Here is a 14720-nt window from a genome sequence, read left to right as displayed (position 1 = left end):
CAGCAGTCCCTATGTGTTCTGTCGTAGCACGAACCCTATTCAAAGGTATAGGATCGGCTCCTTCCTCGGCAATATTGAAAGCAAATTGTGTTGATGCACTAAAAGATGGGTGATCTTCTTGGTAAGCCTCATCACTGACACTTTTCTCCCCATCTGCGACTTCCTTAATATCATACAAACTTTGAGGAGGAATTTTTTGGGCCACATGCCATTCACCCTTCAATTTTGTGTCCTTAAGATAGAACACTTGTTCTGCCTATGTTGCTAGCACAAAAGGGTCATTTTGATACCATGTTTTACTAAAATTGATACTGATAAAGTAGGCATCCGTGTTTATCCCACTTTTTTTTATTACTAATATCCCACCATGTACAATTGAACATGTGGAAAAGTCTGTTAGCTCCATACTGAAGCTCTATAATGTCATCCAAGACACCAAAATAGTTAATTTCTTCATCTCCTTATGTGCCTAGCACCGCAACCCCACAATTTTGGCTTCTTCTATACAGTTCGAGGGATTACATATGAAATCATAAGCCATTGACAATACAATCGCTATAATGGTTCACTCATTGATCAGGGTCACATGCCAATGCGTACAAATATTTACTCACTATTGATTCTTTATTATAATACATGAATTTCATCTATTAATTAGAATTAATTTTAGATGAGTAAACCATCAGTATTGAAAATATACACTGCTTAAAAATCATATAAAATTTGTTACTTACACAGCTCCCAAACCAATTGACAAATTTCTTCTTATGTCTTTCGTCAACATTCCTTTCATTTTGGGCCAAAAGTTCAGTTTTATGCTCGCTATATGTAATAATATTACATGATAATGTGAACTAAATATATATACATACACACACACACACATATGCATATGCAAATACCATGCAAAGTAAGGAGTTTGGAACCACATACTCGATATATGGAACAATTTCATCACAATTATTGAGGGCGTAAAAATGGGCCTTTCGTAGGTCATCCATATCAATGAAATCGTAAATCTGTGCACCAAACGGCCGAACATTTCCTCAAAATATAGAGATTCTAGGTTCTTCATCTTCAGCATTAATAGCATGAATGTTTGCATTTCGCTCATCACGAGTGAACCTTGTCTCAATATCATGTAGATTCATTGAGCAAAATGCAAGACATTCACTGTCAATGTATGCCTCAATGATTGAACCTTCTAGTCGTGCCTTATTGCGCACATACCCCTTCAAAATGGACAAGGACCTGTGCATTTTACATAACATTAGTGACTTCTATGTACAAAGAAAATGAGGAAATCGTGTGAACATTGTAGAAAGACTTTATAATTTACCTCTCAATAGGATACATCCAACGATATTGCACCGGTCCTCCAATTATGGCCTCCCTTGGTAAATGGATGCCTAAGTAGACCATCACATCAAAGAATGTTGATAGAAATATTTTCTCCAGCTTGCATAGTATGATCACGATATCCTCCTCTAACTGTTCAAGTACGTTTACGTTGAATTTCTTGGAACACAACTGTTGGAAGAAGATCCCAAGATCAATTAGCACTGAGCGAACATCATCAGTAAAGTGTCCATGAAGGAAAATGGGTAAAACCCATTGCAGAAGGACATGACGGTCATGACTTTTCATTCCTACAATCTTTTCTTCCTTCGTGCTTATGCATCGAGTTATGTTTGATGCATATTCATCAGGGAACTTTACTGATTTCAACCATTCAAAGAAATTATTCTTCTCATCCTTTGAAAATGTGTAACAGACTGATGGCATAAGAAGTTTGTCCCATCACGAATTAGATGCAACTCAAGCCATATTCCCATATCTTCCATATCCCGGTGAGCGTTTGCGGTGTCTTTTGTCTTCCCATTTATATCCAGAAATGTACAGATGACATTCTCACAAATGTTCTTTTCGATGTGCATGACATCCAAGTTGTGGCATAGTGGAAGATATTTCCAGTATGGCAACTCAAAGAAGTTGCTTCTTTTTGTCCAATTCAACTCCTACTCAACACGTGTTCTTTTTCTATTGGTCGGTGGTTTCCCAAATTTTACATCTCCGATCAATCTGAGCTGGTTTAATATCTCTTCCCCACTTAGTTGATTTGGCTATAAACTTCGTTCAGGTTTTCCATTAAAGCTTTTGACGCCATGAGTCCTCCAAGGATGTCTAGGTCGTAGAAAACGACGATAACATATAAAGCATAACTTGTGTCTATGCTTCAAGGATAACGACCTAACATCCTTATTACAGATTGGGCATACTAAGTAACCTTTTGTATTCTAACCTAACAGGTTGCCGTAAGGGGGGAAATCATTAATTGTCCACAACACTGCAGCATGTATCCGAAATATTGTCCTGCTTTCCACATCGAGTGTCTCCACTCCTTTTTCCCATAGTTCTTTCAACTCATCAATTGACAGACACAGGTCAACATCAATATCATTACCAGGTGCCCTCAGTTTGAGGATAACCAGAGACATATAAATGAAGGGTTCTTTCATACATTGCTATGACGGCATATTGTATGATATCATCATAACTAGCCACATGCTATACAAGTTGTTCATGTTACTGAAAGGATTGAACCCATCTGAAGCAAGGCTAAGTCTAATGTTGCAAGGATCACTAGCAAACCACAGATGCATTTTATCAACATCAGCCCAAGTTTCGGAATTCACTGGATGGCTAAGGGTGTTTCCATATTGAAGATGTTTCTCTTGATGTCATCTCATATCTGCAGCAGTCTTTTTGCACATGTACAATTGTTGTAGATGCGGTATTAATGGACAATATCGCAAAACTTTTTAGGGGATCTTTTTACCGTTCTTCTGATTAGTTTTATACGTCGGTTCACCACATTTTGGGCACTCGTTTGCATTTTCATATTCATCATAAAAGAGTGCACAATCATACTTACACACATGTATTGGAGTGTAACCAAGACCCAATTCACGCATGTATGTCTTCACCTCATAAAAGGACTTTGGAAGTGTTTCACCATTAGGCAGTGCCGCTTTAATGAGGCTCAAAATGCATGTTGAATGCACTCTGAGATAACCCATGCATTTTCCTTGCATGAAGCAACTTTATCAGGAACTATAATTTTGAGAACTTTGTATAGTTTGAATACAGAGGCACCCGTGCATCCCTTACGAGATTAGCAAATGGTTTACTGAGTCAATTTAACATACTAGGATCGCAAGGTATGGTACCTTCTGAAGTAGATCCATCACTAGTACGCGCCACACTAACATCGCTCGTGTCCACTGTAATCCCCTTTTGCAAGTCACCTAACATTTCGATTAACCCTTCCGAACGTGTATCATCACCTATTATATTTGTCCCCTCATCTTCATCATTATCATCATCGCTCTGAACTGGGTAATCTTCACCGTGGAACACCCATGTTGTGTACCTTTTCTCCATTCCAAAATCTAAATGGACCAGATCAATGTGTTTGAATGTTATGTTTTGACATTTCTTACAAGGACACCTTATTCTACTGGTTTTTTCTGCATGAGGATGCGCAAACTCTATGAAATCATGTACCCCTTTCAAGTATTATGGCAAAAACCTACTTCGAGCATTTATCCAACTCTTATCCATGTTCATTAATTACCCTATAACATGTTCTAGTAAATAGTGTTGGTTACATTCTCATAATGTTTATGACACATGCATCGTGAATCCTAAAATCAACAACCTTCCGTTTAAAGGGTATGGATCCTATCCCATTCAGAAATGTTGCATTTACATTACAATCAATCACTCAAATTCCTTCGTTATAGTCATTAAAAATTTTGGCAGCATCTCTGCATGGCTCTCCAAGTACACGAGATGGAGGAAGTGAAAATGTTGCTAGTTTTTGATCACTAACAAATTTTCATGACACCCCACTATGCACCCAGAGAACACAAGTAGAGACGCGCTCGAAATATATAATGACAATGAACAAAGGGTGAACGATGACAACAATGTAAATACAACTTCCTAAACTTTCCACATTGGACAATTCAAGAATGGTTAAAATACAAACATCACTAATCGTAAATGAAATAAATAATTAACATGTTCAATTTATTATTAGTCTACATAATATGACTAATAATCAATTGAATTTTAAAAATTGATTCATCTCACATGTACGATTAGGCATGAATGTATAATAACCATTCTTGAACCAGTCTAAACTTCAATGAACACATGAAATGATAGTAATTAATTTGACATTTTGCTTCACATGGCATTTAATTCTTGTCTTTTCACTGGTCTTTTATACATTGTTGTTCTGAAGATTTATTGCAATCAATTTCAAAATAAATTATTGTCATTAAATATAACAACCTATAACAAAAGAACAAAACTACAACTTGTTTAGCTCGTCTCATACACAAACATCTGCTCAGATACATCTTTACCATTTAAATTTGGTAATGACTGTTTCTCAAAATAACCCTAAATGAGGTTGCATTTCTTATATCGCATCATTTCTTGTAACACTAAATGGGCAATTTTTCAAAATTATGGACATAGTTTCCTTTTTTGAGCTTGATTTCCAACAAGTAATAGCTATTTGTGGTTCCAAGAATATTACTCATCTCATTTGGTGCTTATACAGTTATATACTTCAACATCTGTTATCTCATATTTTGGAAAAGTTTTTAACAAAATTTTGGTAACATGCCGACTATAAAGTGACCATTTCCAAAAAAGAATTTACCTAAAAAAGAGTTTATATATAAGAGCATGTGAGAACTTAAATTCACTACCAGCATGCAATACACAAATCTGCATCAGCCATGCAGAAGGCATATTCACAACCAATATGGCAACTCAATCCAGTATTTCACAAGAAATGCAATATAATTTCAATAAGAGCAAAAAGTCTTAACACAACACTTATATGGTAAACAATACACTCATAAGAAAGGAATAGACATTCAAATGGTGAAATTTGAGATTAGTTATTTCTTCTCTATTCCTTATTATGAATTCATAAAAAGTTTTACAATTTTATTTGCTTTATGGTATCAAAGTAGCTTTTTTTGTATAATTAATTGTAACTAACCTATTATAACCACTCTATTTCTAGGAATAGATATTTCGTGAATCAAATGTTGGGTTAATTAATGAAGAAGTCCTAGTACTCGAGAAAAGTGTTAGCGATGGCGGTAGGTTTTGCGATGTTCATTCATGACCTTGATTTTTTTTTTTTTTTTTTTATATGAGACCTTGAATGCATTAATTAATATAAATAAATAAAAATGTATTTCTTTAATAAAGTTTTTTGAATAGTACAATGTAATTTCATAAGACATATATTATGTGAATAGGTAAAAATTGTAACATATAGTTACATAAAATCTAGGTAGGGTTGGGTGGTCAGCATGTTGAAAAGTTGTATGATCTTCAACATGCCAAAATATATAATATTGAAACTTACATGATTACAGTATTGGGTTGAGCTCAAAATCAAGAAGTGCAAATAAGAATAAACTAATGAACCCATTTCCTTTTTGATGTTTAATCCAAATCCAAACAATAAGAAGATTTGAAACTCTCAAGCTATTGTAAGATCTTAATAGTCAGGGTAGCTTCAAAAAATAATAATGATAATCTAACAACTCACTGAAATCATCATAAACCTTAATTCAATGAAAGAAAAAGGTTTTCTATAAAATCTATATAAAATGATAAGACAACATCGATTCTCCCCTTAATTTAAAGCAGACCAAGTTCCCAAACATTTCCAAGTGCCATTGGTTGATAAACATACAGGCATTTTGTGTGATTATTTTAGCAAATAACGGATTCCATATATTATTTAGATCCAAAAGTAAACAAAATCTACAGTACAGTTTGTAAGAGTAAGAAATTAAGGGAAAAGCAATAGCCAGTAAATCGTAAAAGCAGTACAATTTGTAAGAGTAATTGTGCTCATATTAGTATAAAGAAACAATAGAACAAATTTGCAAAGGTTTTATACTCGAGGCAATAAAAATAAAATAAAACATATAATCATCACTTTAAAGACAATTTGCAGGAAACAAACATTTTGTGCAACAACAAAATAAATAAACATGATATAGTACACTTGATATGATAATTATTATATAACATAACAAACAGATTAACTCATTGATATATGAGTTAAATTCAAATTTCATAAAAATTAAAATATCATAAAAATTCAAATTTTAAATGTATTTTCAATCAAAATTTGAAAACATATAAAAATTTAAATATAGAAATTAACATAATTTAAATTCAGAATCTTTTCTCCAGTTTCAAACTAAAAATATAATAATAAGATAGTGATTGATGAAGAATTTGAGAAGGCATTACTGCGAAAAATAAAACAATCACGAAGAAGAAAAATGTGGGCAAAATCAGGTAGTTCATACACAAATTAAAAATGAGGATAAAAGAATTAAAAAGCAAAAATGTATAAAAAAAAAAAAAGAAAAAAAATCCTTATTCTCAGGTGTTGGTAGACATGAATCAGGATTCAAGAGTAAAGATCGGAAGGAAAAACAAAACAAATTTAAAAAAAAAATGGAAAAATTCTTAATTGTAAGGCATAGGTAGATATGGATTAGACGATTCAGGCATAAAGATCGAAAGGAAAAAAGTAAAAGAGGAAAAATAGGGAGGATAGCAAATGCAAATGCAAATGCTAAATGAGGAGAAACGACGAATCATATCGAGAGAAAGGTGTGACGACGGGCGAGGGGCTACGAATTGCGAGGGATTGGGGTTGCAACGGGCAATGGCGGCGACGAACTAGAGCGGCGACGAAAAGAGGATGATCGGGAGGGGAGGAGAGAAACAGAAAAGGGAAAGGAGGGAAAATGAGGAAGATTGGGGGAAACCCGCGTGAAATAAAGGGACTAATAATGATGAATGCCTAAAATCGTCACTATTACCGAGAAATAAATTATTTTTAATATTTTTAAATAAAAGAAATAGTAGTTACGATTCACTAAACCGTCACTAATAATGGAATAATAGTGACGAATGCCTAAAACCGTCACTATTACTGGGAAATAAATTATTATTTATATCTTTAAATAAAAGAAATAGTAGTGACGTTTCACTAAACCGTCACTAATAATAGAATAATAGTGACAATTGCCTAAAACGGTCACTATTATCAGGAAATAAATTATTAATTATATTTTTAAATAAAAGAAATAGTAGTGACGGTTTACTAAACCGTCACTAATAATGGAATAATAGCGACGAATGCCTAAAACCGTCACTATGACCAGGAAATAAATTATTATTTATATTTTTTAAATAAAAGAAATAGTAGTGACGGTTCACTAAACCATCACTAATAATGGAATAACGGTGACGAATGCCTAAAATTGTCACTATTATCGGGAAATAAATTATTATTTATATTTTCAATAAAAGAAATAGTAGTGATGGTTCACTAAATCGTCGCTAATAATGGAATAATAGTGATGAATGCTTAAAACCGTCACTATTACCGGGAAATAAATTATTTTTTATATTTTTAAATGAAAGAAATAGTAGTAACGACTCACTAAACTATCACTAATAATGGAATAATAGTAACGAATGCCTAAAACTGTCACTATTACTGTGAAATAAATTATTTTTTATACTTTTAAATAAAAGAAATAGTAGTGACGGTTCACTAAACTGTCACTAATAATGGAATAATAGTGACAAATGCCTAAAACTGTCACTATTACCACGAAATAATACAATTTTATTTATTAATACAATAACAATAGTGACGGTTTATTAACCATCACTAGTAATTTCATTTAGTGACGCATTGAAATCACTAATACTCCAACAATTGTCGCTAATATTTTTCCGGGATAGTTTTCGCACGAAAAGTGGTTTCCCGCACTAGTTTGAGCGGGGGAAACTGGTTTTTAGTGACAGAGGTATTAGTGAAAGATAATATTTCGTCATTAAAAGTGCAGTATTAGTGAAGGATGGAATTTCGTCACTAATACCTGAACTATTAGTGATGGTTTTTTAAAACCGTCACTATTACAACACTTTTAGTGACGAAATTTCATCCTTCACAAATACCTCCGTCATTAAAAACCAATTTTCTTATAGCGACCTATCCCAAACTCTAGTTCTCATCGGCATGTCTCCGCATAACTCTTCTGCTGACTCTGTGCTATTTTAATATTTTCCCTGATAATCTTGACCTTCTCAGAGGTCTGGTGAATAAGTTCTGGCCCCAAAATCTGCAGCTCACCAACCTTACCCCAGTACAATGGAGATTGGCACTGACGACCATACAAAGCTTCATATGGTGCCATCTCGATATTGGTCTGATAACTGTTATTATATGCAAACTTAACTAGCGGTAGATATTAAATCCAATCATCACCAAAATCCAGCACACACGCCTGTAGTATATCCTATAGAATCTGAATGGTCCTCTCGGACTGTCCGTCCGTCTGCAGGTGAAACACGGTACTAAAAGTGAGTTGAGATCCCAAGGTGTCCTGCAAACTCTTCCAGAACCTAAAGGTGAACCGTGAAACTCGATCTGAAACAATGGATACAAGGATGCCATGAAGTCATACAATCTCCTCCACATAAAGTTCTATTAGCCTATTCATAGACTAACTGACTCTGATCGGAATGAAGTGCGTAGTCTTCATTAGTCGATCCACTATTACCCAAATGGTATTCTGTCCATGCACCACTGAAGGCAACCCCGATACGAAATCCATCGAGATATGCTCCCACTTCCACTTAGGGATATCAAGTGGTTGAAATGGTCCTGCTGGCCTCTGGTGCTCATCTTTTTCCTACTGATATGTCAGGCACTATTCTACAAATTTGGTAATCTCCCTCTTCTTGTTACTCCACCAGAAGGATTCTCAAAAATCTCTATACATCTTCGTACTTCCTGGATGAACATTATAGAGAGAGCGATGAGCCTTCTCCAGAATCATTTTTTTTCTCCGCGTCATTAGGTACACACAACTTGGTGTGAATTCTAAGAACTCCATCCTTAGAAACATTGAAGTATGATTGCTGCTCACTTCGTACTTTCTCCACAATTTCCATCAACTTCACGTCTCTTATCTGAGCGGCTTTAATTTTATCCTACAAGGTTGACTGAATAATCAAACTAGCCCTGGTCGCCTAGTGGTTTCCTTCCACTAACTCCACACCCATCCTCTCTATGTCCATCCTAATCTGATGCTATACAATAACCACTGAAACTAACACACCCACCGACTTCCAACTCAAATAGGTGGTAACTAATGGTACAATTGTAGTTCTTTATCAACTCAAGCCATCTTTGCTACCTCATATTCAACTCTTTCTAGGTGAAAAAGTATTTAAGGCTCTCATGATCAGTAAAGATCTCGCACCTTTCACCATATAGATAATGCCTCCAGATCTTTAATGCAAAAACTACAGCTGCCAATTCCAAGTCATGCATAGGATAGTTCTTCTCATACTTCTTGAGTTGGCGAGAAGTGTACACAATAACCTTTCCTTGCTGTATTAAGACACATATGAGTCCTTTCTAAGATGCATCACTGTAGATCATAAATCCACCATCTCTTGATAGAATGGTCAACACTGGGGCGGTGACTAGTCACTGCTTCAATTCCAAAAAACTCTGCTTGCACTCACCAGTCCACTCAAACTGCTTGTTCTTCCTCGTGAACTGTGTTAGAGGGTCTGATAGCCTTAAAAATCCCTCTTTGTATTGGTGATATAATCCTGCTAGACCTAAGAAACTTCTAACCTCATGCACGTTCTTCAATCTCGCCCAATCAACTACAGCCTCTACTTTGCTTGGGTCCACTAAAATACCCTTCCTGGACACTACATGTCTTAGAAATGCAACTTGTTCCAACCAGAACTCGCATTTCTTAAATTTAGCAAATAACTTCTTTTCTCTAAGTATCTGAAGCACCAATCTCAAATGAGCTTCATGCTCTGCAGGGCTTCTTGAATAAACCAGGATGTCGTTGATGAACACCACCATGAGCTGATCTAAGTACTCGTGGGACACCCTGCTCATCAGGTCCATGAATGCCGCATAAGCATTGGTTAAACTGAACGTCATAACCAAAAATTCATAATGGCCATACCTAGTACGAAAAGTCATCTTTGGTACATCCTCTAATTTCACCTTCACCTGATGATACTCGGATCGCAGATTGATCTTAGAGAAAACCTATGTTCCCTGTAACTGGTCAAACGGTTCGTCAATACAAGGTAACAGGTACTTATTCTTCACTGTCACTTTATTAATTTCCCCGTAGTCGATGCACATCCTCATTGACCCATCCTTCTTCTTTACAAACAATACCGATGCTCTCTACGGTGATATGCTCGGTCTAATAAACCCCTTGTCGAGAATTTCCTGCCACTACTCCTTTAGCTTCTTTAATTCAGTCAGAGCCATTCTGTTTGGAGCCTTAGAAATTGGGGCTATCCCTAGATTTAACTCAATGGAAAACTCCACTTTGCGATCAAGAGGCAATCCCAGTACGTCCTCTGGAAAAAAATCTGAGAACTCCCTTATCACTGGGATATCCTCTAACTTAAGTTCTTCTTTCAGTGCTTCTTTTACAAATGCAAAGTACCCTTGGCTACCCTCCAGAAGTAACCTCTTTGCCTGAATTTCTGAAAGGATCTCTAGTGTAGAACGCACACACGACTCGACGAATTTAAACTTCTACTCCCCTGGAGGTCTGAACACTACCTCCTTATGGTAATCAGTACTCACATAGCTAGATGCTAGCTAGTTCATCCCAAAAATAACGTCGAATTCGTGTGTGTAAAAAAAAATCAATTAAACTAGTAGGCAGGCAACCTCCTCCCCTGAAGCTCCACTGGGTGATCTTCGATCACCTTCTTGCACACTACAACTGACCCTGTCGCGCTATACCTCGTAACATTGCCGATGTATTGACATCCTCCTCATTAGAAGTCTCCACATGATTATCCCCTCTAGCATCAATGTCCTTTCCCTTGGAATCCATCCCGAAAATAGGATAGAAACTGACTTAAAAGTTCCACATTTATCATGATTGATGCAAGTATTGAACAAAGAAATCAATATATTATATAAGTTCTTAGTTTAAGGTTCATTCTCACAATCCTACCAAAAAATCGTCGACGATTTTTCTAGAGGGTCCCAAAACCATCGATAGAAAATATGAATTATAAAGAGTCACCTTTGGAGAAAACCATCAAAGATTTTATATTCCCTTAGGAAACTGTTGACGATTTGCCTCCTACAAACCATACTACCCTCTATTGCTCATATACACTTAATCATTTCAAAGTATCGGCCTCTAATCACAACACCGAGACTACTCACATTTTCAACCGACCTAACGTTCCAGCTTAAGTTCCTAAGTTTCAATCTCTCAACCCAAAAACAAAACCATCGATGGATTTACCGTGGTTTGCCTAAAATCGTCATTTCAAGAAAAACACAGAAGACCATCAAAGGATCTATGTCTCCAAGCTTCCAGACCAAAACTCAACCTAACCTACCCATTCTTATCCTTATCTTATCTCAACCTATACTCTGGTAATCATCCACTATCAAAGTCTATAGAACCTAACAAACTTAGGCTCTAATACCACCTGTAATGCCCCGACCTGCCACGTGGGGCTCAAGGTGCTACTTTAGTAACCTCTATGTTCCTGATACCATATTCATTATATAAAAGCAATGGAAATAAATGGTACATCCTCCAAATACATTACCAGAGTTCTAAACTGCTAACATACGTAGAAGTCTCCTAGTTTCCATATTACATCCCAACCAAAAGAAAGAAAACTAGCTCTGTCCATACAACTATATTACATATTCAGGGACTTCAAACATAAGTTAAATACATTAGAGTTCTTACAGAAACTCATAAACAGAATCTAGCTATCACCCTGCCTCGGAGCTTGCTAGGCTCGATCTCTAAATGCTCCTGAAAAATTATTTGTATAATGGGGTGAGACACTTCACAGTAAGACGGATTATATTATTATCAGTGTGTGGCTAGCAAGAGTTCTCGTGTAAATATAAAACTTACATTATTTAACTGTATATAAAATGACATTTAAACTATACTGATCTGTAATACTGAAAATACATAAGTTTTGAATAATGTATTGTCGGCTCAATATAGCCCATAAATAGTAAATTTGCCCATATATGCATAAAAGATACAACCTGAACTGCTAAATTAGTGTCTTCATACTTTCACATACTCATACGACATGCTTCCCCCCATGACCGATTGTGCGGTCCAAAAGCTAGACTCGGCATATGGCCGACTGACCATAGCTAAGTCAGTAAACGTAGTAAGTACGATTGTGCCTACCCTTAACCCGGAATTGCATCAAGAAGGGCCACCCAGAACTACTTCGGATGGTGCCCCCAGAACTGTCTGAGGGTGGTACTGTACCCAGGTCTCCAATCGACTATCCTGTATCACACTTTCATCCCAGTGTGATTGCACCACCTCCCAAAACTAGCTACGGTACCATGCTCATAATATAACATCACATATCCACAGGGTTCTTAAATCATAAATTGAAATTTACGTAATAATACTGAAATCATCATTCATTTTTCATAACACTGTATAAAACATAAGTTGTTCATAATCCTATAAAACATCTATCATATTCTGTCTCAGTATAAAATCGACATATCTAATCTTGGCATCTAGCTGTCATATCAAATCTCGGCTTATAGTCGTCACATCACATCTCGGTTTATAGCCATCGCATCGTATTGTGTAATATCAATTAAAACATTATGTCATATATGCCATTTAAAAATTGTTCTCATACCACACAATATTTATCTGATAAACCATAAATAAAATAAATTGACTAGGAAATATACAAATTGCTAAAAATAAGGGTATGAGCATCTCCAGGGTTTTATTTAATCCAAACTACTTATTTTATTGAAAACAGGAAATGTTCAACGTTAGTTTTTCCCAAAAGCGTATAAAAGTCAAAACAACCATTTCCATATACCTGATTCATTTAGAAAATCATATATACTGTTTCTATAAACATAAATTACAATTTAGTCGACCCATATTTTAAAAATAACTGACATAATATAATCCCCTTACATGTTCCTAAAGAAAAAAGCCAAAACCTTCGAAACCACCGAAGCTTAACCGCACAAATCCGCTGAAGATCAATGGCCTATGTGCTGAGAGAAGATCGAAGAGTACTTGAAGATGATCTGGGAGGCTTAAGGGGGGGGGGGGGAGAGAGAGAGAGAGAGAGAGAGAGAGAGAGAGAGAGAGAGAGAGAGAGAGAGAGAGGGATATGAGAGTTATGAAGAATTAAAACATAACTTAGCAACATAAGTATCACATGAATCATTGCATGCATTTATACCAACATCATCACAAGAAACATTTGAACATTCATCACAAAATATATTGTAGGAATCAACAGAAGAATCATCAAATGCATCATCAACAGAGATAGAAGATAAATCATATACCTCTTCGCCAATTTGTGTCATTAATCCATGATTTACCTCTTCTTGATCATTTGAGGTTGGAGCAATCGGAGTGATGGTCTCTTCTTTCTTAGATACTCCATATTTATTGTCAAGCTCTTCCCATATATCTTTTGCACTTTTACATGCCATAATCTTATGAAAAATATCAGTCTTTAAAGCACAATATATTAAATTCATGGCATATGAATTCGCATGCAATAACTTTATATCATTTTCATTAGTTGGCATACAAATTCCTTTGACAATCACATGCTAGACACTCCAATCCATTGATTTTATAAATATGCTCATTCTAATTTTTTAGGTTGTGTAATCAACACCACAAAATAATGGAGGATTGGAAGGTGATCGTCCCTCTCCGAATGGGGATACACCAATGTGATCCATCCCAATCTTTAGCAAAAACGTTTAAGTCAATGCTACGAGGCTCTGATACCAATTGTTGGAATTGATATAATCCCAAGAGGGGGGTGAATTGGAATTTTAAAACTTTTCCTAGGTTATGTTCAAATCAACAAGTAGCATAGCTCAACCTAGAGTCTATATAAACAAATACCAATTACCCAACAAGAAATTAACTAAGCAAATAATCAAAGCAAATACAACAAGCTCAATTTATCCTAATCATTCACAATATTTAAATCATGCACACATTTATAGTTAATTAAATATAAGCATACATGTGTAGGAAATTAAAGTGTAGGAATTTAAGAGCAGACACACAAGATATGTTATCGAGGTTCGGCCAATCCTACCTACGTCCCCGCTTCTAGCTCACAAACCCAAGGATTCCACTAAAGCTCACTTCATAGGTGGAGCGAGACCGAATACAACACTAGGTCAAATTATCAGGGCTGACCTCAACCTTTACAACTAATCCTTATGAGTTGGATTAACACCCCCTTAGGCGACGCCTGGAGTACAACATATAATCAACACAATTTCGTGTACAATTTCAATGCTTCTAGCACAAGAAGATTTGTACAATATTACGATCTAGAATGTATGCACTCACAAATGATAAGATCTAATGCTCAAGTGAGATTTGCTAAAACACTATTTCAGCTCTCAATAACAATATATGTATGTGTGTATAAGTAAGAGTGAATGCCTTTGATTCAAGACAAATAAGATCAGTATATCATCAAAGGAACTTTGAATCTCAAAG

At 35.6% G+C, this 14720-nt stretch overlaps 1 protein-coding gene across 1 annotated transcript; it reads right to left on the bottom strand.

Moving 5' to 3' along the window:
* Window positions 1-10417: 10417 nt before the first annotated feature.
* Window positions 10418-13681, bottom strand: LOC131148446 (uncharacterized). Its single transcript, XM_058098144.1, has 3 exons — window positions 13423-13681; window positions 10940-11056; window positions 10418-10686 (listed from the first exon to the last, which is right to left on the bottom strand). Exons 1-3 carry the CDS (start codon window positions 13679-13681, stop codon window positions 10418-10420), a joined length of 645 nt encoding a protein of 214 aa, XP_057954127.1.
* Between the last annotated feature and the right edge of the window lie 1039 nt (window positions 13682-14720).

The sequence above is a fragment of the Malania oleifera genome, chromosome 2 (genome assembly GCF_029873635.1).
Source record: "Malania oleifera isolate guangnan ecotype guangnan chromosome 2, ASM2987363v1, whole genome shotgun sequence".
NCBI classification, from domain to species: domain Eukaryota; kingdom Viridiplantae; phylum Streptophyta; class Magnoliopsida; order Santalales; family Ximeniaceae; genus Malania; species Malania oleifera.
Note: the sequence above shows the minus strand (reverse complement) of the source record. Positions and strands in the feature narration are given on the sequence as shown.